Source organism: Globicephala melas, chromosome 7 (genome assembly GCF_963455315.2).
Source record: "Globicephala melas chromosome 7, mGloMel1.2, whole genome shotgun sequence".
In the NCBI taxonomy this organism is placed as follows: Eukaryota; Metazoa; Chordata; class Mammalia; order Artiodactyla; family Delphinidae; genus Globicephala; species Globicephala melas.
In genome coordinates this window covers 27045935-27070088 of record NC_083320.1, presented here as the reverse complement: position 1 = coordinate 27070088, position 24154 = coordinate 27045935, and the positions used below count along the sequence as shown (strand labels likewise).

General features: G+C 36.9%; 1 protein-coding gene across 28 annotated transcripts in view; it reads left to right on the top strand.

The window, feature by feature from the left end:
• Positions 1 to 24154, top strand: part of MAP2 (microtubule associated protein 2) — a 277955-nt gene that overhangs the window by 232968 nt on the left and 20833 nt on the right. For 8 of the 28 annotated variants that reach the window (XM_060301896.2, XM_060301895.2, XM_060301920.2 and 5 more), the window contains 7 exons: positions 4192 to 4437; positions 6159 to 9914; positions 10111 to 10317; positions 10491 to 10625; positions 13510 to 13571; positions 18099 to 18246; positions 22926 to 23266. In XM_060301896.2, the coding sequence (XP_060157879.1) occupies positions 4192 to 4437; positions 6159 to 9914; positions 10111 to 10317; positions 10491 to 10625; positions 13510 to 13571; positions 18099 to 18246; positions 22926 to 23266 (4895 nt within the window). The remainder of the gene's footprint in view (positions 1 to 4191; positions 4438 to 6158; positions 9915 to 10110; positions 10318 to 10490; positions 10626 to 13509; positions 13572 to 18098; positions 18247 to 22925; positions 23267 to 24154) is intronic. The other 20 variants (XM_060301921.1, XM_060301898.1, XM_060301922.1 and 17 more) reach the window with 13 other exon arrangements.

Genomic DNA, 24154 nt, shown 5'->3' with positions numbered 1-24154 from the left:
GCAAACTGATTGATCTACACTCGTGTAACTAAGGAAGTATATTTAAATAATGCAGATTTCTAAGCCAAGACACAGGAAAGGAGAGAAATGAGAGCAGTTCCTTTGGCATTTCAATGAGAAATATGCAATGAGGTGTTTGAGGTACAAAAACAGTCAGAAGCCAGTAGTGCAAGTGAAACTGCATTGAATAAAATACTGATGAATCTGAAGCCAACTCAGTAGAAATTCTCAGCTAATTGTAATCTCTATTAAGCTTTCAGAAGAGAAGCAGAACACAGGAAAACAACTGTATATTGCTAGGTACTTTCTAAAACTTTCTAATATTTTCACAGCCATGCAAATGAGAACCAGGGTTTAAAAAGATGCCTAGGAGTTTGCATCCAAAGAAAAAGCTGTGCCAACTGTGCTCCCCTAAGCAAGACAGGAAAGAAAGATAATGCATTCTAGATTTTTCTTAACAGGACTGAAATTAAAACTTACTTTCTGGTTGAAGTCATTAACTAAGAATTAAATCAACCAAAATGCTAAACATGTGAGCATACTAGATAATTAAGGTTCTACGTCAACAGGATGGATTTCCCCCATAATTGTGCAGGCATCAGATCCTAACAGCTTTCCTCTTTTTTAACTTATACATATATTGATAAAAGCATGAGGAAAATTTATGTACTTGAAAGAATTTCTTCTAACAAATGTATTTGTTTGATAGTGCTTTGTTTCTATTCCAGTGTCCTGTTGTTGTTTTAACTTGTTTGAGGGGAATGTAAAGATAATTTCTATTATGCAGTGGGGGTGTCAGAGCATTTGATTCATTTAGATCAATGGCAAGATTACTGAAGGGATAGCTGAAATGCAGCGGCTACTGAAGCATGAGACTTCACTGTCTCCCATCCTCCATCCTGCTCTGCTGCTTCCATGGCCCCATGTCCTCGTGCAGGTGTCTGTCTCGTCTGTCTTGTGTCTGTCTTGTCCAGTTCTCCCTGCAGTTCTCCCTGCAGTTCTCCCTGCAGTTTCTTCCTGTGTGTCTGTTTGTAGATGAAGGGGCTGAGGATCAAGTGGGTCCTCTACACAGGTTGCCCAGCCACGAACCTGCCACCAGTGGGGAGAGGCGTAGGCTCCTAGCCCCCTCCACCATCTTGGTGTCTGTGCCTGATGATGACCCTTCAAATTCCGATGGGGAGTACTATGAGAATCCTTTGTTCAGTTCACAGTGGACTACCTCTAGTGTGCTCCCCAGTGTCCCAGCGCAGAGTGCAGAGGCCCACTTAGACCAGGAGAAAGGTGAACCAAGCATGGTCCCCTTTTGCTCCCCCTCCCCTGCCTGCAGCTCTGACCACATGCATCATACTAAGTGTGCCTTCATGTGTGGAGTGGGAGGGACAGGAGCCTGCTTTCTCCATATGAAAGTGAAGTCCCTATATAGCTCAGTCCATCCAAATGCCTCAACAATTTATGTCTAAGAAGCCTTATTTGAGACATGTGAGTACTTCCTTTTTTTTTTCACGGCTTCTGAGAAGGAAGCAAAAAAAAGTTCAAATAAAGTATGACTTCTTTCTGCCCCTTGCAAATAAATCAGTGGGGGAAGAATATATTCTCTTACGCAAACCAAAGAACATGAACTTTAATATAATTTTATCCTCTTGGATACGTAATATTTCCAGGACCAGACTTCAATAGAGTTAGGTTTCTTTTTAGTGCTATGTTAATGTGATAACTCTTTAAAAGAGAAAGGTCTGTTTAGGGTAGAATAAATGTTATGGAATGAATTTATTTCTCCAAATCACTTAATCATCTACAGAAACTACAGAGGCTTCCCTAGGTGACCTAAATCTTGCTTCAAATAAGTAGAAGTGAGCTAAAATGAGGGAAATGCTCCAAAGCTTTTGTCATTCCAGTCTCATGAAGGTGGAGACCCTATGTATCGTTGGCTCTGGTGAGGATAAAATAAGTGGGCAGTGGGCTGCAATTTGTCTCATTCTAACAAGGTAGTTTTATAAGGAAAAAAAATAGAGCTCAAGTTTTTTTTTGCTTAGGTGAAGAAGTTATTTTCAAATGAGGAAAGATAACTTGCTTAAATGAAGAGTTTATTTTTATATGGCACAATATTTAATGTAAGGGCAGAGAGTTCCAAGGCAAGAGCACCAGTGGCTCAGACACTCTGATGGAGAAATATAACCTATATTGAGTACAGCTAAGTGAACTTAAAACAATTCAGAAAACTATGTGAATTTTTGAATAAAGAACAGGTGTGGAAATAAACATGATTTAGACAAAATGAGAAAATGGAAAGCTAAAAAATTACATGATTTGGAAAACATGTAAATTAAGTTGATAAGATTTCATCCAATAAGGTGCTATATTAAAGCAGCTATATTAAAAGTCTCTTAGCTTTAATCAAAATGTCTAATTCTATGGCATTATAAAAATTGCCTTAATAATGAGTTAGAATCTGAATGCTTAAAATGTTACTGACATAATTAAATTACAACAATGAAAGTTTCTGAGTGCTAAATGTGAGAAAATAGAAGTCGTCTTCTTTTTTTCCCCCTCTAAGGATTTTAATATTTCTCAAAAAATTTCTTTCCATCTGTAGTCTTTCTCATAGGTCCATTTAAACAATGTATAATCGTTTCATAGGAATTTCATAAGAGTCATTCATTTGCAGAACTAGAAAACAGCTTATATATTTCCCTCTAATTTTTTTTTTGTATATATAAATTTATTTATTTATTATTTTTGGCTGCATTGGGTCTCCGTTGCTGCGTGTAGGCTTTTTCTTGTTGTGGCGAGCGGGGGCTACTCTTCTATGCGGTGCGCGGGCTTCTCATTGTGGTGGCTTCTCTTGTGAAGCACGGGCTCTAGGCCTGCAGGCTTCAGTAGTTATGGCTCATGGGCTCAGTAGTTGTGGCCCACGGGCTCTAGAGAGCCCCTTGGCTTGGTAGTTGTGGCTCGCGATTTCTAGAGATCAGGCTCAGTAGTTGTGGCGCATGGGCTTAGTTGCTCCGCGGCATGTGGGATCTTCCCAGATCAGGGCTCGAACCCGTGTCCCCTGCATCGGCAGGCGGATTCTTAACCACTGTGCCACCAAGGAAGTCCCTCCCTCTAATTTCGTAAGCAACAAAATGGGATTTATTTTACTGACATTTGAAGTGTAAATGAGAAACAAATGAACACGATAATTCATGGCCTTCATAAATTTGTTTTTTACGTTTTGATTGTTAACATTCTTCTGTGTGATATACATCTTTGGGGAGGATATTTTGGCAGTTTTGTTTCCACTCAATTATCTTTCCTTGGTGGTTTTGTTTTGAATTGCAGAAATGAGGCTTTATGATATGCACATTTCCTTTCTTCAGTGTCAAAGAGAACTATACAAGAACTATATTACTGATATTTCAGTGGTTTGAACAATCTGATAACAGTCATGTCCCAGAGGTAGACTTCTCTCAATAGTAGTGAAATTAACTCTTACCTGGACCTTGTTTTTCAAAATACTTTACTTACTTCTTGCAAATTTTTACATACTCCAGTCATATAATGCAATGAAGGTAAAATTAAGTTTGGTAGTCTTTGGCCTTAAAAATACTAAATAAATTATATTTTAGAGAGTTTTGATGGATTTCATGATAAAGCTGATAATAAGGTAGTTGATTGGATATTATTTTGAGACCAGGCTTTTTATTCCCAAAGATCTCTTTAGCGAAGTTTGCGTGTTTTGAATTAAGTAACCAGAAATTCGTATGTAGGGGCTTCCTGCATTGGAGAAAACAGCACATGTCTAACAAATTTAAAGGTTTGTTTCAGCACATCAATGCTTCTATCTTTTCACAACCATCTGTTATCTGGCAGTACCATCTCTTTATTTCCAGCCAGCTTTCCACATTGTGTACAACTTACTGCCATTTCCACTGAGGGTAATAGTGCAATAAAACCCTTTCAGCTCTCAAGTTTTAAAATAAAGAGCCTTTTCATGAGACTGTAAAAGGCATCATGATTTGCAGATTATGCATAATAATTTTCCAAGCAATACATAATGTCCATTGCATTAAGATATTAATTTGCACATCCAAATGGTAAAAGAGGTTCTTGTGAGGTCAATATAATCGAGCTGAAAGTGTTCCTTGAATAATATTTCTGTTGTTTCATGTATGTTTCTGTGGTCATGATGTCAACATCTTTTTCCTCCCTAAGAAGAAGAAATGCTAGCGAGTCCAATGGCCGAGGAAGAGAAACCTGCCACTCTTCCTGGGAAAGAGTGTGAGGCTGCCAAGGCCTCAGACCAGCCCAAGGGCCTCAGTGAGGGCCAAGTGGAGTCTAGTGCGGAGGCCCAAATAGCTCCTGAAGAGAGCGCCCCAGCAGGGACCCCACAGGAGAAAAGTATAAAAGAGGTCGCGGAGGTGTCTCCAGAAGTAAAAACCCCTTCCTCTGCCGGGGAAGGTGTGTCTTTCTTAGGATTTGCATGTGTTTTGTTGCAAAAGATAGATCTCTCCAGCAGCTTACCAACCTGATGCCTTTCCAATGCTATTCCATCGCTGGGTCTTCTCATGATCCCAAAACCACTGTTTGAGACTTAACGAGCAGAGAGTGTGGCTTGTGCCGGTGCTGTGTGGCAGCTTGATTTTCCACTGCTGCAGCTGATTCCTGGTTTTACTTTGCCATGATACAATACGCTTTGCAGCCAGGCTGATGACACTATGTGAGCTTTTATCCGCCCCCGCTCTTCATCTCAAATGTTTGCCAGTCACATTGCAATACATGTATATTTTTATTTTTATTTTGGGGGACAGCAATTCATATGCTTTTCTTTCAGACTGTAGAGATGGATTTTGGCACATACAGGCTTAAACGGTAGAATCGTTTTTGTTTGCAACCGCAGTGTGCTCTATTTTTTTATGCTTCAGTGAATACGATTTGGTTTCCTTAAAAGCGCCTGCTGATGCTTCTCATATCATTTCCTTTCCATGGCAGCCAACTCCTTTGATAATCACCATATCTCTTGAGTTTTCATTCATCTAATCTTTATGAGAAAGTTCGTGTAGTATTTCTTTTCTATCGTGACAACAAGACACACAAGTATATAAGGTAATAATCATCCATTCACTTGCTCTTCAGGAGATGACTGAGTTTTATTTTCCAGATACTTTCATTTAGCCCTATTCACCACAGTAAAATAACTTTGACCTTAAAATACAATTGAGACTCTGAAGCCTTTTGGATTGGTGAACAAATAAAAATTAAAAAGAGTCATTGAATCTCTGTGAAGCATCTCTAAAGCCAATACTGGTCAGTGCTTCGCCAGTTGGTCACATTCCAGAGAATGAGGTCATGACCAAGGAGAGAAAGAATTTTAAGAGTTGACTCTTTAAAATTTTGTTAGTCACATGACTTCCCAGTATTATCAGTATAATTCAGATTTTCTTACATCTACCATACAGAGTAAGTAATGATTAGGACTGAAGAATTTTGATATGTGATAGAAATTGACTTGTCAATATTTAGGTCATATCATATAAAGTCAGTAGTAATCATTTATTTGTATTACCGAAATTTCATCTCAGATGACTTCTAAAAATTTATTCTAGTAACCTTTCAGTGCCCCCAAAATTGGTCCTGGAACTTGTCAATCCAGTTAACTGAATTTATTTAACACATATAACTATAACCTAATTGTCCTTCTGCCCATGGCCTGCAAATTCACTTACAAATTAGAAAACAAAAGAAAAAGTTCAGTAGAAATAAATTATTTCCCATATTTAGATTACTATATAGATTCTTTTGTACCTTAATGTAAGTACTTATTCAATATTCTTTAATTTGTAATTTTATCTGTAGAAGGCACATGAAATTTTTTTTCTACTACAGTATACATCACATACTGTTTAGAGAGACCAAACAAAGGAAAAAAAAGTATTCAAAATATACTCTTTTTACAATTTCTGTACACATTAATTCACAATGGGAGTTCATTTTAGCCATCGTACAAATATATCTCAGTCCTGACATTTTCATATTGATTTTTAAATGAGTAGCATGCTTGCATGTTTCATAGTTTTTCTTTATACCCTACCATTCATTTGCCATTTCAAAATATAATTTTAAGCTTACTGCCTGAAAGCACTTGCCTATTATTTGTTTAAAAATCAACCCAATTACTTCAGGTTTGCTTACAGCCTCGAAGATGGAGTTTCATGATCAACAGGAATTGACTCCCTCTCCAGCCGAGCCATTAGAAAAGGAGGAAAAGGAGTCAGAGGAAGAAAGTAAGCCTGGTGAAGACCTTAAACATGCTGCCTTAGTTTCTCAGCCTGAGACAACTAAACCTTCTCCTGATAAAAAGGACATGCAAGACACAGAAGAAGAAAAAGTACCTCCCACTCTGTTTGGGCATACTCTGGGTGCCAGCCTAGAAGACACAAAACAGAAGACAGAACCGAGCCTAGTGGTACCTGGTATTGGCCTTCCCGCAGAGCCCTCAGCTGCAAAAGAGCAAAAGGACTGGTTCATCCAAATGCCAATGGAAGCAAAAAAGGACGAGTGGGGTTTAGTTGCTCCAGTATCTCCTGGCCCCCTAACACCCATGAAGGAAAAAGACGTACTTGAGGACATCCCCAAATGGGAAGGGAAACAATTTGATTCTCCCATGCCAAGTCCCTTTCAGGGTGGAAGCTTCACTCTTCCTTTTGATGTCACAAAGAATGACATTGTTGCAGCAGCATCACCCTTTGCCCCCGCCCTATTACAGCCAGATGACAAAAAATCTTTGGAAGAAACTGGTAGCCCAGCGACTGCCAAAGATAGTTCTAAAGTTGAAGAGCCCCATATGGATCAACCTGACAAAATGGCAGAAGCACCAGCCTCAGAGGCAGTTACATCACCCAAAGATGCTCACATTTCGATTGTGGAAGACTATGTTCCGGAGAAAGGTTTAGGAGAAGAGAAAGGGGCAATAAAGCAAGAGAGTGTGCAGATAAAAGAGACTCCCACCTTCAGGGAACAGGAATCTATGCTTACTGAAAAGGAACCTCACCTAAAGCTTGAAGAACAAACAACCATTTCTGACGAAGAAGCTGTGTCAAAAGAGAGTGAAGCCCCAAAATTGACAGATGAAGAAACAGGTGTAATTCAGCCCTCCACAGAGCACACTTACTCCAAAGAAGAACCCAAAGGCCAGGAGCTTCCCACAGATATATTAAAACAGGACTCATTCCCTGTAAGTTTGGAGCAAGCAGTTACCGATTCAGCCGTGACCTCTAAGACACCAGAAAAAGTCATGACTGAACCAGCTGCACTAAGTGAAAAGAGTGCCACCCAGGAGCTTTTTGAAGAAAAAGTTGCTGACAAAGATAATGTTGAAGGAGTTGGAGCTGTAACATCAGCTGAGCTTGACATGCCATTTTATGAAGATAAGTCAGGAATGTCCAAGTACTTTGAAACATCTGCCTTGAAAGAAGAAGTGACAAAAAGTATCCAGCCAGGCAGTGATTACTATGAACTGAGTGACACAAGAGAAGGTGCCCAAGAGTCTTTTGATACCGTATCTTCCATGTATAAAAACGGCGACAAGGCACTTACGGCAGAGAAAGACTCCCAGCCCAGTGCTGTAGCACAAGAAGGAGGCTACAGCACTCTTGCACAGAGTTATCCATCTGACTTACCTGAAGAACCCATTTCTCCTCAAGAAAGAATGTTCACTATTGATCCAAAAGTGTATGGGGAGAAAAGGGATCTCCACAGTAAGAATAAGGATGATTTGACACTGAGCAGGAGTTTAGGACTTGGTGGTAGGTCTGCAATAGAGCAAAGGAGCATGTCAATCAATTTGCCCATGTCTTGCCTGGATTCCATAGCCCTTGGATTTAACTTTGGTCGGGGGCATGATCTTTCTCCCCTTGCTTCTGATATTCTAACCAACACTAGTGGAAGTATGGACGAAGGAGATGATTACCTTCCGGCCACGACACCTGCAGTGGACAAAGCCCCTTGCTTCCCAACAGAAAGCAAAGAAGAAAAAGAACAGATAAAGGGGGAAAAAGCTACTGGAGAGGAAAACACCCAAGTCGAGCCATCGTGTGAGTCACCTTTCCTAGCCAAAGATTATTACAAAAATGGTACTGTCATGGCACCTGACCTGCCTGAGATGCTAGACCTGGCAGGCACAAGGTCAAGATTAGCTTCCATGAGTGCAGATGCTGAGGTTGCCAGGAGAAAATCAGTCCCATCAGAGACTGTGGTGGAGGAGAGTAGTACTGGCTTCCCCCCTGTCACTGATGAAAACCACGTCATTGTTAAAACTGACAGTCAGCTCGAAGACCTGGGCTACTGTGTGTTCAATAAATACACAGTCCCACTCCCATCACCTGTTCAAGACAGTGAGAATTTATCTGGGGAGAGTGGTTCCTTTTATGAAGGCACTGATGATAAAGCACGAAGAGATTTGGTCACGGATCTTTCATTGATTGAAGTCAAACTGGCAGCTGCTGGAAGAGTCAAAGATGAACTCAGTGCTGAGAAAGAAGCATCCCCACCTATCTCTGGTGACAAATCAGGACTGAGTAGGGAGTTTGATCAGGAGAAGAAAGCGAATGATAAGCTGGATACTTTACTAGAAAAAAGTGAAGAACATGCCGATTCAAAAGAACATGCCAAGGAAACAGAAGAGGCTGGTGATAAAGTTGAAACTTTTGGATTAGGAGTAACCCATGAGCAAGCTTCAGCCAAAGAACTGACAGTCTCAAAAGATGCATCACCTCTCATGGCTGAGAAAGCAGAGAAAGGTCTTAGTTCCGTGCCAGAGGTAGCTGAAGTAGAACCATCCCAGAAAGCTGAACCAGAGCTGGATTTTGCTGCAAAGAAAGCTGACCAGGGTCAGTTAGATGTTAAAATCAGTGACTTTGGACAGATGGCCTCAGGGCTACACATAGATGCTGGAAAGGCAGCAGAGCTTAAACTCAAGGCTACCCAGGACCTCGCCCCCTCATCCACAGCACCTCAGGAGGCAGATGTGTTTATGGGTGTTGAGTCTGGCCACGTGAAAGAAGGCACAAAAGTTAGTGAGACAGAAGTCAAGGAGAAGGTGGCCAAACCTGACCTGGTGCACCAGGAGGCTGTAGACAAAGAGGAGTCCTATGAGTCCAGCGGTGAGCATGAAAGCCTCACCATGGAGTCCTTGAAAGCTGATGAGGGCAAGAAGGAAATTTCCCCAGAATCTTCTCTGATTCAAGACGAGATTGCCATCAAATTGTCTGTGGAAATACCCTGTGCACCTGCTGTTTCAGAGGCTGATTTAGCCGCAGATGAGAAGGCTGACGTCCAGATGGAACTTATTCAGCTGCCAAAAGAAGAAAACAAGGAGACCCCAGATATATCTATCACTCCCTCTGATGTTACAGAACCATTGCCTGAAGCCACTGGAGCTGAACCAGCAGAGGCTGAGAATGAGGAAGAAGAGATAGAAGCCCGGGGAGATTATGATAAACTCCTCTTCCGCTCAGACACCCTTCAGATTACTGACCTGGGTGTCCCAGGTGTCAGGGAGGAATTTGTGGAGACCTGCCCTGGTGAACACAAGGGAGTGATTGAGTCCGTTGTAACCATCGAGGATGATTTCATCACTGTCGTGCAAACCACAACTGATGAAGGGGAGTCGGGTTCCCACAGTGTGCGTTTTGCAGCCTTAGAGCAGCCTGAGGTAGAAAGGAGACCATCCCCCCGTGCTGAGGAAGAGCTTGAAGTAGAAGAGGCAGCTGAAGCCCAGGCTGAACCCAAGGATGGCTCCCCAGAAGCTCCGGCTTCCCCTGAGAGAGAAGAGGTTGGACTCTCAGAATATAAGACAGAAACCTATGACGATTACAAAGACGAGACCACCATTGATGACTCCATCATGGACGCTGACAGCCTCTGGGTGGACACTCAAGGTGTGCATTATCTTTTTAAATTTTCTACTCCCAAATAAAATCCAGTAACCTAGTGGAATTTTTTTTTTCATTTTTAAACATTTTAAAATGACCCTTTATCTCTTGATTTTGCATTTTTTAAATAGATGAAGGATTTTGTACATTTGTTACTAATGTTTTCGTTGTTGTTGTTGTCATGGTTTGCTTTGATCCACAGATGATGATAGGAGCATCATGACAGAACAGTTAGAAACTATTCCTAAAGAGGAGAAAGCTGAAAAGGAAGCTCGGAGACCATCTCTTGAGAAACATAGAAAAGAAAAGCCTTTTAAAACCGGGAGAGGCAGAATTTCCACTCCTGAAAGAAAAATAGCTAAAAAGGAACCTAGCACAGTCTCCAGAGATGAAGTGAGAAGGAAAAAAGGTTCATTTAACAATCACTTCTTTAAAAAATGTTTTTGAAGTAATTCATTATTACTCTTTTGTAGAAGAAACTGCCTAACCATGGTAACTTATTATTGATGAAATTTCATTCGGTTTTGCTCCAAGTGTTTACTTTTTCCTGATGGTATGCTTTTTGTGTTTTCTTATTCATAGCAGTTTATAAGAAGGCTGAACTTGCTAAAAAAACAGAAGTTCAGGCCCACTCTCCCTCCAGGAAATTCATTTTAAAACCTGCTATCAAATATACTAGACCAACTCATCTCTCCTGTGTTAAGCGGAAAACGACAGGTGACTGTTCAATTCTGCAATGTGGCTGGCAAACATGGACGTGTATTTTTTTTATCTCATTACTGTAGCAGCTTTGTTTTGTTTTCCTTCCAAGAATCTCAGCAGTCATGAACAATTTCGCTATTAAGTGTCTTGTATCATTATTCTTTTTTTTTTTTCCCTCCCTGCAGAAGAGGTCATGACCATCTGTTTCTTTGTCATGCTCAGACTTAACAGTGATTGTATCTTGGCATTGTGCTCTAGTGTCACGTTCTGGGGATTCCTATTTTCATTCTGTGTTTTTGGTTAGACGATGGCGATGAATATAACCGTGGTATGCATTCTCATTATTTTGCTTATTTATCTCCCTCATGCTTAAAAACCCATATGTATTTGTCCTATTTTCTATATTGTTATTGCCAAATCTGTTACTGATGTTGATGAATTTACTGAGAACCACCAAGAATGCATAGTGATTTTGAGATGGAAAATGAAAAGCAAATCTGGGGTGAAATTGTGGTTGAAAAATTACTTTGCTTTTGGATGAAAGAAAAAAATGGAAAAGTAAATTGTCTGGTATTCCCACCAGATTTTATTTTTCATATCCAAAATTAGCCAGGCTTTCTGGTGATACTACATTTCTTAGCTGACATTTTGTCCTTGGGATTTTCTTAAATGTGTTGAATCCAAACTGCTAAATTCCCTACATAACGTAGTATTCAAAAATTTAATAACTTTAAAATTTAATAAACCCCTTCCCTCCCAATATCTTAGAATTTAGGTTTATTTCTATTTTCCTACCTTCTTATTGTTCTGTCTTCTTCAGATACACTTGTTTTTTGCTGTTTAAAAAATTAGTGGAATGAAGGAGTGAACCATGTTACAAACCATCACAAAAGACCATACGTAATATCTATAATGTAAACTCTATTCCTAAATTTCAGTGCAAAGTATTTATTTTAAATGTATAATTATATTAGGATACTCTTCATTTAGAATATATTTTATGTTAGCATTGATTAAATGGCACACTTGCAGTCTACAAAAGAAGGCATCAGAGTTCTTAAGTCAGAAAGGAATATTTCCCAATCCATTATACATTAGAAGTGCCTTTATGTGAATCTTTGGGTGGCTTTAAAGGGTTAGGAGCAGCATTAACCCTTGTAAGAAAAAAAATCAAGGTTGATGGTTTCATGATATCCACTAAAAATTTCAAGTATTTTTCATTTGTGTTCTTCATATAGGAACTATCTCATGAGCATCCTTCAAGAACTAGTATGTAAGGCAGGATTTGAAAGTAGAAGACATAATTATACACACACCTTGATGATGAAGGTTTATTAGAATGAGGGGTTCCTCTAAGTTAAGACTTAGGAATTAACATGACATCTCTAAATCTTATAGTGCATCTTACTTAGTACATTTTCATTAAACTTGGAATTTTTCTTCTAGTTAGAAAAATGCTTGCACAGGCAGAATCTCTTGGTTGGGGCATAAAAGCCCTATACGCCACCTAAAAAGATGAAAAATATATTAGGATCGTACAATCTCAGAGGAAATGTCAAATGGTTTGGTGAAGTACCTGCATGTCATTAGTATTCAATATGCCACACTGAGAATAACTTGCCTTTTTATTTCATTCATTAAAGGAAAGTTAAGATCTTTGGACTAATTAGGATCTTCCTTTTTTATTCAAATATTAAGATACCCAAACAGAAAGCATATACCAAAGATGAGTTTCATTGACTTAAAGCAAAGTATATATGTCGCAGAAAAAATGAGCTATATTGTAGAAATAGTAAAGAGGCATAATTTGCACTGCTTCTTTTAAAAAAAAATTAGTTTCAGAGTCTGCGAATAATCTTACTAGCCAGTCCTAAATAGCATAGAACATATTGTAGACCGTTACTATTTTTGTGTTAGAACTGCACATGGCATAAGAAACCTTTTTGAAACTCATTTGGAGTGCTTATAAGGATAAGTATTTTTTTTCCAGAGGATTTCTCTCTTGTGAAAGAAAATTAAGGTGGAAGTAAACACACAAGTTTATGCCTTTTATTTTCTTAGCCCAATTGTTAAATAGGGACAGTTTCCCCAAACAAACGGTTGTGTTCAGTCGTGAAAGATATTTAAGTCAAGTCAGGTAAGTCATCAGCAGAAATTATGCTAGAGATGATGGAGTTTAAAATTGAAACCAGAAGTATAAAACAGCAGCAAGAGAAACAACAGTAACAGATGTGGTAATAATTTCATACAGGAAGTGCATGTGTAGAACATGGTCTATTTTACTGAACTTAAAATTCTTCTCATGTTTTCTCTTCTTGACAAGCCATTTTTCTTCCCTTCCCTTCTCATGTGGTCCGTTTCACATCAAACAAGTGTGTCGTTCATATTGTGAAATGAAGGGGTGCAGAGGGAAAGGGGTTGGCAGACCATGACAGTTTAAAATGTAAAATGCAGAAATATCTGTAGATATGACAGTGGCTACATAAAGAAGGTTTGGGAATCTCTGAATATTCTTATGTGATGCCCACCCTAGAAACCAATCACTCCCCTTTTCCTTAAATTCTGCAGCATTCGGATTACTGTCCTATGATTTCCATTCTGAAGGATCAATACTAATTTAAGGGTACATTGGTAACAGATAGAAAATCACTTGGTGTGCTTACCTGTGCTTTGGTAAACACTGGGTTATAGTAATTAGCACACTCTATAGTGGGAGCCACATGCTATAATGTTCTTATTATTCGAGTTTCTTCAGTTACTGAATTTGAGTCTCAATATAAACAAAATTCGCTTTGCACTAGTCTGTTGACACAACTGAATATCCAAAAGGCATTAAAAATGCATTTATGTGGTCTTTAGCCACTAAGTGTGGGGTTGTTTTTGTCTCCTCTCTCAACAGCAGCAGGTGCTGAATCAGCTCAGGCTCCCAGTGTATTTAAACAGGCAAAGGACAAAGTGTCTGTGAGTAAAATAATTTTTTCCTTGCTCTTCATTCAACATTCCCTTTGGTATTAGTGGCAATGTTTTAATAATTTTAGATAAAATTTAGACTTTAGATGTTTACTCTTTTAAAACATTTTAGATCATTCACTCACCCAGATTGATTCTCGATGGCATTCAATCAAGCACGTCCGAATGTCTTCTGGAATGTGATGGTAGCTGGTGAGGGCAGAGCTGGGATTTAGGCTGCCTCTTTGTTAGTAAAACAAAAACATGTGAAACACCATAATGATATGGCAAAAGCGGGGGAGCCCAATTTATTTACTTTCATAGAATCAAGATAAACCATTATAATCAACACTAAACTGTATTTTACAACACATTTTCATTGTTGTTTTACAAAATAAGAATATGAGAAAATTAACGTAGATGAGAAAAATAAGTAAAATTATATTATCTCCTTATCTAGGAGATAATGCTGCAGTTACCATTTTGACATAAAATCTTAATTTTTTTTACACATTTATAGGTTTAATAACAAAGATGGAAACACCACATATCGGTTTTTTAATTAAACAATAAACAGATTTCCATGTCATTAAACATTCTTGTACATCATTTTAATGACTACATAATATTGCATTTTATATTTTTACAGTGATGTACTTAATCAATTTCCCATTACTTGACATTCAAACTAGTTTTCTGTTATTTTAGCAGTATTACTGTAGAAATCTTTTTGGCTACATCTATGAATGTATCCATATGCATTTCCTTAGGATAATATTCTAGTAGCAAAATCATTGTTTCAAAAAGAAAGTCCACATTTAAACTTTTTGCTGCATATTGTCAAATTGTCCTCCAGAAAGGTTCTACAGCTTAGATGTCCTCCAGCTGTATATGAACATGCTTGTATTCGTTATTACTAGATATCTCTATACTTTTTCTATTTTTACCAAGTTATGGAGATGAAATATTTTGTTTTAATTTGGTTGTATTAATGATGTTTAGCTTCTTCTATGTTTATAAATCTTTTATATTTCTTATTTTGCAAATTTTATTTTTGTATTATTAATCATGTTTTTTAAACTTTCAAAAGACCAAAACCAACACAAAGTATTTTACTTCTTTCTTATTGAAGTAAAAAAGTTAAAAGATTTATCATGGAATCCTAAAATTACAACAAATCATTTGAGTGATGATAATTAGTAATGTATCACAGTGTTCTGGGTCTTAGCCATCATGTATGATATGTAAATCACAATTCTTCGTTTAGCTTTCTAAAAACTAATAAAATTTTAGACTTCTTTTTATTTATTGTGAAAAATAGGAATTCATTTTCAATGACAGCCAAACCTTTTATATCATATTGAAGCCATGGGACTTTATGTTGATTAAAAAATATATGTATATTTGATTATTATATAAATGTTTTCAGACATAGTCCTGAACTTATGGCAAGCAATAGAATCCATTTATCGCTTTGGTAATTTTAGTCCTTATTTTGACCACACTGCTATTTCAAGATTTGTATCTCTTTACCTTCTGTTTCTGATGGGGAACTAGTGGGTTGTGTTGGTTAAGAGCAGGGCCATGAAACAGGCCAGATCCAAGTTTTGAACGTTTATTAACTATATGGTCTTTTTCTTCCTGTGTCTTAATTTTCCAAAAATAAGGGGAGGAGTAAAAATTCCTATATCATAAGTGAGTTGTAAATACTAAGTACAGTAATTTTATGAAATAATACATTCTATAGTGCTTAGAACATAGTATTTATTCAATAAACAGCAATAGTTATTATTATTTTTTTTTAAAGTGGAAGTCTTTAGGAGCAAATACGGAAAGTAAGTCTGAGCTTTCTCTTGGTAGGAAAATAATTTTTAAGATTACATTGTTTGCAAAATCTTTCAGAAATTTTCAAGTCCGTTGGTCTTCAAGTAACTCAACAAGAATTAGCATTCAATGCTTACACTTGGACAGAGACCATATACATCTGACACCAAAACTAACCTTTTTCCTTGTAAATGCCCATCTCATCCTTCTGAAGAAGAGAGATTAGACCACCATTCTTTCTCACTTTTTCTCATTTAAAATCCTCCTTTTTCCTTGTAACCTCATCCTCCTCCTGTGTTTCCTAAAACCTCAAGATTAACTCAGTACATCCATCAGAACAGTTCTCTCCGATTTTTCAATTGATCTTTATTGTGAACCTAACCTATAATCTTTCATTTCATTTGAGTTTTTTTGTTTGTTTGTTCATTTTATTTTGTTTTTGTTTTTAGCAGGAGATTAGTAGATGTCTTTCATAATTTGAGGCAACCCAATTACTCCATTTTTCTTTCCTATTCCACACTTTTGAAATTCACTAATTTGTGGGTAGCATCAGTCAAAAAAGAATGACTTGTGCTGACCCAGTTATACTTCCCACTCAAGGTGCTGGGTCTGTAAAACAAGAAGTGATTCGTGCAATCTGTGAATACTTATGCCTCTTTGAAGTGTCTACGGAGGTTACAACTTGAGATAAAAATCTTAGTTTCAACTGCTATTTTTGTATCGGCTAAATCATATTAATTATTTGAAGATAAAAACCTCCTCGGCTTTGTCATACTTGTCTGTAGTTTTAACAGTCTCCCCTGAGACATGTGGCATGCCAGCATAGCTTTCTCCAAAAGCTGTATATATATGTCCAACCCACTTACACTTGCTCTTGCCGACAATCTTCCCAGGGATTATCAACACCTGTGAAATAAGGCTTGTGATTTTTATGGGCAATCTAGTCAGTGTTGACTTTCATTTTTAGAATTTATAGCACATCATACAAACTGTGGTCTCCGCATAAAAATGTTATTAATTCTATGATATAACTTGGTCCCTGGTATACATTTGACTCATAAAATGAACTCATTATATATAAAATCTGCAATTTTCTGATGAAATCAGTGTAGATAATCTGAAAATACATTTTCTCAACTTAAAAAAGAACTATTTTCCATTATTAGGCCTTAAATATACTTTGTTCTAAAGTTCTTGAAATGTGATCAAAATGTTGATTATATATACCATTTAAGGGCTGTGTTTATTAAAGGAACAATTCCAAGAGACTCTCAAGATATTTTCCAAATATGGAATCATTATAAGGTTTATGGCTTAATCAGAGACCTTATACATAGAATTTATAAATAATATTTTAATCTATATTCTCATTATATGTGTATTCTTAAGTTAGTTCCAGTTAAAAAGATGTGTTCAATGAAAATCTCTTGTTCTCACATAATATACGTCTCTATCATTGATTATAACCATTTATCATGTGTTCTTATTAAAAGCAGACATTTAATTTCTTATATGTTTACATGTTTTTTTTTAATTTTCCTTTTACTTCATAGTTTGGTTTATTTTGTGCTTTTGTTTGTTTTCTTTCATGGCTAGAATTCTACCTTGTCAAAGATTCCTGCCTTACAGGGTAGCACAAAGTCCCCACGATGCAGCTCAGCCTGCCCTAGTACGACTAAAAGGGCTACATTTTCTGACAGTTTATTCATACAGCCCACCTCAGCGGGCTCCACAGACCGTTTACCATACTCAGAATCAGGGAACAAGGTAAGGCAGCAAGCCAATCAAAGGTGCAGAAAGGAACATAATTTGGGAGAAGGACACAATTCAGTAAATGTATGAAAGCAAAGACTTTCAGTTCTGAAGTGTTTGACATATAATCAATAGACCTTATTAAAAACAAGTACAAATTAAGTGTTTCAATAGTTATAAATAGTCTAATCATTAAAAAATAAATGTCTTTTTGTAAGATATACAATGCAGAATTAATTTATTATTTATTTGATGTTTAATAAAATTTCAAATACAAAATATACTATATATGATGTTACATGTGGCATATTATATATAATATTGTACCAAATTATATTATATATAATATAATAGACAGTTTGGGCTCAGTATCAGACACATCAAGATTTAATACTAACTCTGCTACCTCTCAGCTCAGTGATTTTTGAAAAAATTACATAAACTGATGAAAGCTGTTTCCTCAGCTCTAAAATGCATGTAACATTTTTTGTAAAAATTAAATCATAAATGGATGTAAAGTACTTAGCATTCCTGTCACGTAAGTGCACAGTATATGGTGGTTATCATTGCTAAATACTGCACATGCAGTGCTCTTCTGCCAGTCCTTTCTGATTAATACATTATCATGCTGATGAAGACTTCTCAGTTAAAATTATTAATTACCTGGAGACTACTTGAGCATATTATTTTTATCATAATGTTATCATTTAGAATTTGAATTTCACAATCGATTTTTAGCACTAACTCCAAAATAATATATTTTTATAAAACCTCTAGGCAAATCTGAATTCTTTCTAAGTTTTGAAGCAGAAATGCTTATAAGTATATAAAAGTCAGTAGTGTGGATTAAAAGAAATTCATCTATCAATACAGGAGGAAACTTAGCCAGAGCAATGTAATTACTTTGCATAATTAAAACGAAGATTCACAGGATCCCAACGTCGTTTTATTTTCCCCAACCAGGATGGAGTAACCAAGAGCCCAGAAAAGCGCTCTTCTCTGCCGAGACCGTCCTCCATTCTCCCTCCTCGCCGAGGCGTATCAGGAGACAGAGATGAGAACTCCTTCTCTCTCAACAGTTCTATCTCCTCTTCTGCACGGCGGACCACTAGTAGGTTTATTTTGCTTTGGCTTCGTTTTCATTCATTTTTTAAAAATCTCTTAAGTGGAGTAGCTTATAGTGTACTTATATTTTACATTTGCAAATAAAATATGCATTAAAATCAGATTATATTTGTCCTAAGAATCAGAGATCCAGGCTATCAATGGGTCCAAAACCATTATTTGAGTCAAAACAACTGAGGGAGGAATACTACCTCATTATCCCTTAAATAGGATTGAAATAAAGTCATTTTCAGAATATATTTTCTCTCTTGAAGTTTAAAGTAAAAAAGAAAATTCGAAAGAACTAATTAGTAGAGAAAACCAATAGTCAGGGATTTTTTTTTTTTTGGCCACACCGCATGGCGTACCGAACTTCCCCAACCAGGGATAGAACCTGTGCTCTCTGCAGTGGAAGCTCCGAGTCTTAACCGCTGGACCACCAGGGAAGTCCAGGGACTTTTTAAATATAAAAACTTAACCTTTATTAGAATTCCAAGTCCTAAAATCTAACTAGAAAATCAACAATCAAAATTAAGGATCCTGCTCAATTTGGTAAGAATTTGCATTCCAATGAGGCTGTAAACATAGCATGTTCTGTGCAATAGCTTCAATTTCTTTTGATTTCATAATGTAATGGTCAGCAATTATCACAGTCTATGTAAAGAATATAAAAAAGTTCCAATCATTACCCACTTATGTGCTGTGTTGCTACCAAGACTATCTAGTAATTTAAATTATTTTCATAAACGTGTTTCTATTACCACAAAAATACTACCATTTATTAATCACATATATGTGCTAAAATCTTAAGACACATTTTTCAATCAGTTTAATTAACAATGCTGATGGTTAGGTATTAATAACCTCATTAAATCTACTGATGAGAAAACTGACCTTTTAAAGACAGTAACTTGTTCAATACTACACAGCTAGTAAGCGGCTGAATTTGGTTTTCAGCCCACTGATAAGTTCACAACCTGTCCTCTTAATGTCTTCTCTATATTTATTTAGAAGAAATAGTATTAGGGAACTGTTCTGTAGAACCACTCGGAGAATAGTATCCCTGTCATTTAAAAACTATTACAAAATTGTGGAAACATTTGGAGAATAGCCTTTCTGTCATTTAAAATCCATTACGAAAGTGTTGGAAATTGCTACTACTATCACATTATAGTTGATTTCACCACCTATTTTCTGAGTATTTAATGATAATTGCCCCACTTCAAATGTGACTATTTTGTATGACACTTAAACAGTGTTTTTTGCCTACAGTGAAAGTGTTTATTATAATTAAAGCCATTGTGTCCCACACCGTTTGGATTCATGAAGCATTAACATCCTTTGAAATACATGCTAGGCCTTTGAAATCACTCTTTTTCACCTTAACACATGTAAAGTAGGCAAATGAACTAGCAAAGAAGACGTTTAAGAGTTAGTAATCTCCAGAGAAGAGAATTTAACTCCAAATACCTGGAGTTGGAATTGAGCATCAGCAATTACCCCAGGGATGTTGAGCCAACACAAAGGCCCGAGTGCTTCCCAAACACACCTTGAATTATGCTTGTATTTGTTGCCATGGAAGCAAAATGACACTTTCTTACATAAATCCACATCTTTGAGCCACTGTACTCTGCCTTTTAAAATGTATCTGTATACAAATTGCTTTTTATGTTCTGAGCCAATTCTACCTTGACTTTTTACCTTTACTTATGCTCATAAGCATACAACATTGTATTATTTGGCAGTGAACATAAAGGATACTCTGATAATCTAGGACGTAGGGTCTATTTTAGCTCTACATAGCAATAGCTAAAAGGCATAGGGACAGTTAGCAGAACAAGCAGTTTGCCTCCTCCCATTTGCCGATCATCTCCTTAACTGCACACAGGAATATTCTAGCATTTTGTACAGCTATTGAAAAGATTTGAAAGAAAGTGCTATGCAGGAAGTTCATTCAGCCCAAGAGGAGGGAAAGACATTGTCACTGAAGAGATGACAAGGTAAATAAGAACATAGTGTCAGAGAGTAACTCATAAATATTTTAAAAATCGTTTTAGTAATTTAATTTAATCTTCTCCATTTCAGAACTAATAAGAAACAGTCAAATTTGTCATTTTTGATGACTAGAACATAATTTATTACAATAAAAATTGATCATATCTATTGAACAGCAGCATTAAGAGCTTCTTAATACTTGTGTTTTTTTCTCATTCTCCAGATATAACACAGAACCTTCCTCCTTTACTTTTTCAAAACTTAAAGGCATTTTCTGGGGGTATAGAAATAACTCTTACTTTTACACAAATGTTTCTTTTAGTAAATATTGTTATGCACATCCAGATTATTGCTTTAACTCGGTCTCCATGAAGTGAAAAATACCTCAGCACACTTGGATAAATTCTGAATCAAATTCATACCATTAAAAAAAAATACGTTAAGCTCCTGCTGTGTTCAGGCCCCATAAAAGACACCAGTGTTAGGTAGAGCGGCAAATAATACAGAGATGATCCCTCTCCCCAAAAGACCTGAGCTATTTAAAAGTGATGACGTGATGGAGAATACATTTGAGGAAGAAATAAATTTCTGAAGAGATATTTCAGGACATAGTGACTGACTCAAACCAACATCAAAACCTCCATAAACAAATGTTATAGCCAGGAATCTACAGAAAGACAAGTTGAATGTGGTTGTATTATCCTGGTCTTGAAATGTCATATTTGTGGAAAGCAATAAAAATCACTAATTTATCACTTTACTCTTCTCAAATCCCATTTCATATTGCCAGTTGAATAGTCTACCCATGTCATGCCCTTTTACTAAAAGACCAAAAGGACACGGGGCAACTTTGCCTTGATATGTGAAAACTGTTCACTGAGAGAGGAAGTAAAATTATTCTGGTTATCCAGGAGACTGAGTCTAGACCAATGGGTAGATTTACTTTGTCTGCAGACTACAATTCTCTCAGAAGCGCTCTTGAGCTCACTCCTTGTAAATATTTAAGCAAAGATTAATTGTCTCCTTTCTCAGGAAGAACTTTCTGCACTGATGATTAATTACATCAGATGACTCTACGATCCCTTTTACTTCATTGATTTTAAAATTAATGAGTTATATCTTTATCCTCTACAAAATTTCCAGAAGATTCATTGATTTTACAAAGTTACATACTCAGTAGTAAAAAATAAAAATCATGCCCTTCTATAAAATATTTTAAAAAGTGAAAGAATTTGTATAATAAATGTAAACAATGTAAATCAGTGTTCTATTATTGGAGTCAATGTATTATTTTAGACAAAAGATTTTTAGAGTTAAGAGAAAGTTCAACAAATGTTAAGAAGCTAAATATCATATCTGGCTTAGCATTTAGTATCATCTGGGTACATGAAGCTCAATGTCCTTACTGTTAAGTTAGACATAATAAGAGCTGCCTCTACTGCGTGTGTGTATGTTTGGTTATCAAATGTTCGGTATTCACAAAAGTGCTTTGAAATCTGTTAAGGTGTATCCTCATTTATATCATTATTCTTTCAAAAAAGCATTTGAAATGGCATTTAAACCCACATTAAAAAAATAATGTGAGAAACATAGCATAGGAAAATGAGGGGAAATGAGTTAAATGATAAAATGAGGTTAACATCAAGTTGAGGCAAAGAAATACACCTCACAATATCTTTATTATTAATAGACAGTGAAGGATTATTGATTTGACTCCAAACTGCAAACTAGTAATGGAAGTGTGGGAGAGAACGCAATCACAAGATTCACTGTGAACACATTGCTACAACACCCTACTTTTCTAAGGAAAGAAATTGTTTTGTTTTTTCTAATAAGAGCTAAGATATATTTCCTTGTAAAGGAAATATTTGCAAACACAATCAGGTACAAGATTCACTGTGAATAAATTTTTATAACATCCCACTTTTCTAAGGAGAGAACTAGATTTTTTTTTTTTAGAGTTAAATAATTTTCTATGCAGGCCAAAAGCATGTGATCTAAATATACAATTTTATGTTGTGTATCCACCTGGATCTCGGAATAAACTTACTACACAAAAGAACAAGTGTTCTGCATGTCATTCAAAGACTCTTCAGTAAATATGAGCCCACAAAGAACGTTAAGTGCAGACTGTTTTTCCAACTAAAGGCAGGTCCATATGCCTAAATGATCACACAAGAAGAAAATACTTTTGACACATTCATAATGAGAATTAAGTATAAATCAGGGGCTTCCCTGGTGGCGCAGTGGTTGAGAGTCCGCCTGCCGATGCAGGGGACGCGGGTTCGTGCCCCGGTCCGGGAGGATCCCACATGCCGCGGAGCGGCTGGGCCCGTGAGCCATGGCCGCTGAGCCTGCGCGTCCGGAGCCTGTGCTCCGCAACGGGAGAGGCCCCAACAGTGAGAGGCCCGCGTACCGCTAAATAAATAAATAAATAGATAGATAAATAAATAAATAAATCAGGAAAACCAAGTATTATCTTCACATTGATAGAATCAAAAGAATGTCACCAGTTTATGGGCCTAAAAATAGGAGGTTCTCACCTTTTGGAGCATTGCTGTCATTCATAAATATTCTAAACCCTTTAGAAATTTAATGAATTATGAGTTCTAACAATGGATGGGAAGGGGGGTGTCTCAAGGAGAACTTTCTGACACTGTGGTTTGGGTTCTGTTTTGTTTGTTAATATAGGGTCAGAGCCAATTCGCAGAGCAGGAAAAAGTGGCACTTCAACACCCACTACCCCCGGATCAACCGCCATCACTCCTGGTACCCCACCAAGCTATTCTTCACGCACACCAGGCACTCCTGGAACCCCTAGCTACCCCAGGACCCCTCACACACCAGGAACCCCCAAGTCTGCCATCTTGGTGCCCAGTGAGAAGAAAGTTGCCATTATACGTACGCCTCCAAAATCTCCTGCTACTCCCAAGCAACTTCGGCTTATCAACCAACCACTGCCAGACCTGAAGAATGTCAAATCCAAAATTGGATCGACAGAGAACATCAAATACCAGCCTAAAGGGGGGCAGGTAAGAATCACATGAACACACGTATTTGCTGCCAAAGTAAAATCCCGTTACTTATTATGTTGCCATCCTCATATTATAGGCTAACGGTTCTTGAAACAAAAGGGAGATGGAGGTTTTAAAGCGTTACTGGTTATGATTTATTGCTGAGGGTATGGGTCTTATCTGAGAAAGATAGCTTATGAAATATGATGGAAATCATATGGCTTGTGGTTGTTACTAGATAAAAATTGATTTAACCGTATAAGAGAATCTTTTAGTTGACTACCTAACAGATCTTTTCTAAATGTATCTCTATTGCCTTGTGGATTTTAACTTAAGAGATTAAAGTTACACTTCTGATATGAATTTGAGTGATCTATTTTAGATCCTGACTGTGAGTTCCTTTGACCATCTTTTAGTAATTCCACTTTTATCTCCTTCCTTCTCCCCAAGGATTTCCTATGACATCTTCTACCATTTTCCTATGTTCATTCCAAATCAGAACATGGTTCCCCAAGTTTCTTCTCTGGCTGCTATTGCCCAGACATTGCAAAGGGCAAATATTCATGTTGATAATTAATAGACAGTTCTATATGGTTCTACTGGAAAATCTATTTCAGATTAATTGTATTGAATAGGGTTCTTAGTAAAATTCTACCTACTAACTCTTAACTTCAGCTTCAGAGCAAACATTCACATATTTTTCCAACCAGAGGGCTTTGAGTTCTACCTTAACCTGAACTTTGCTTTTACACTATGTGTTTGGACAAAGCAATTAGCCTGGAAGGACTAATACAATACAAATACAAATATCATTTAATATTTCCCTTGTGATATTGATATACCCATAGTTTGACTTTTATTGTCAATGAAGAGATAAAACACCCATCCGTTAGTGAAAGAAGAGAG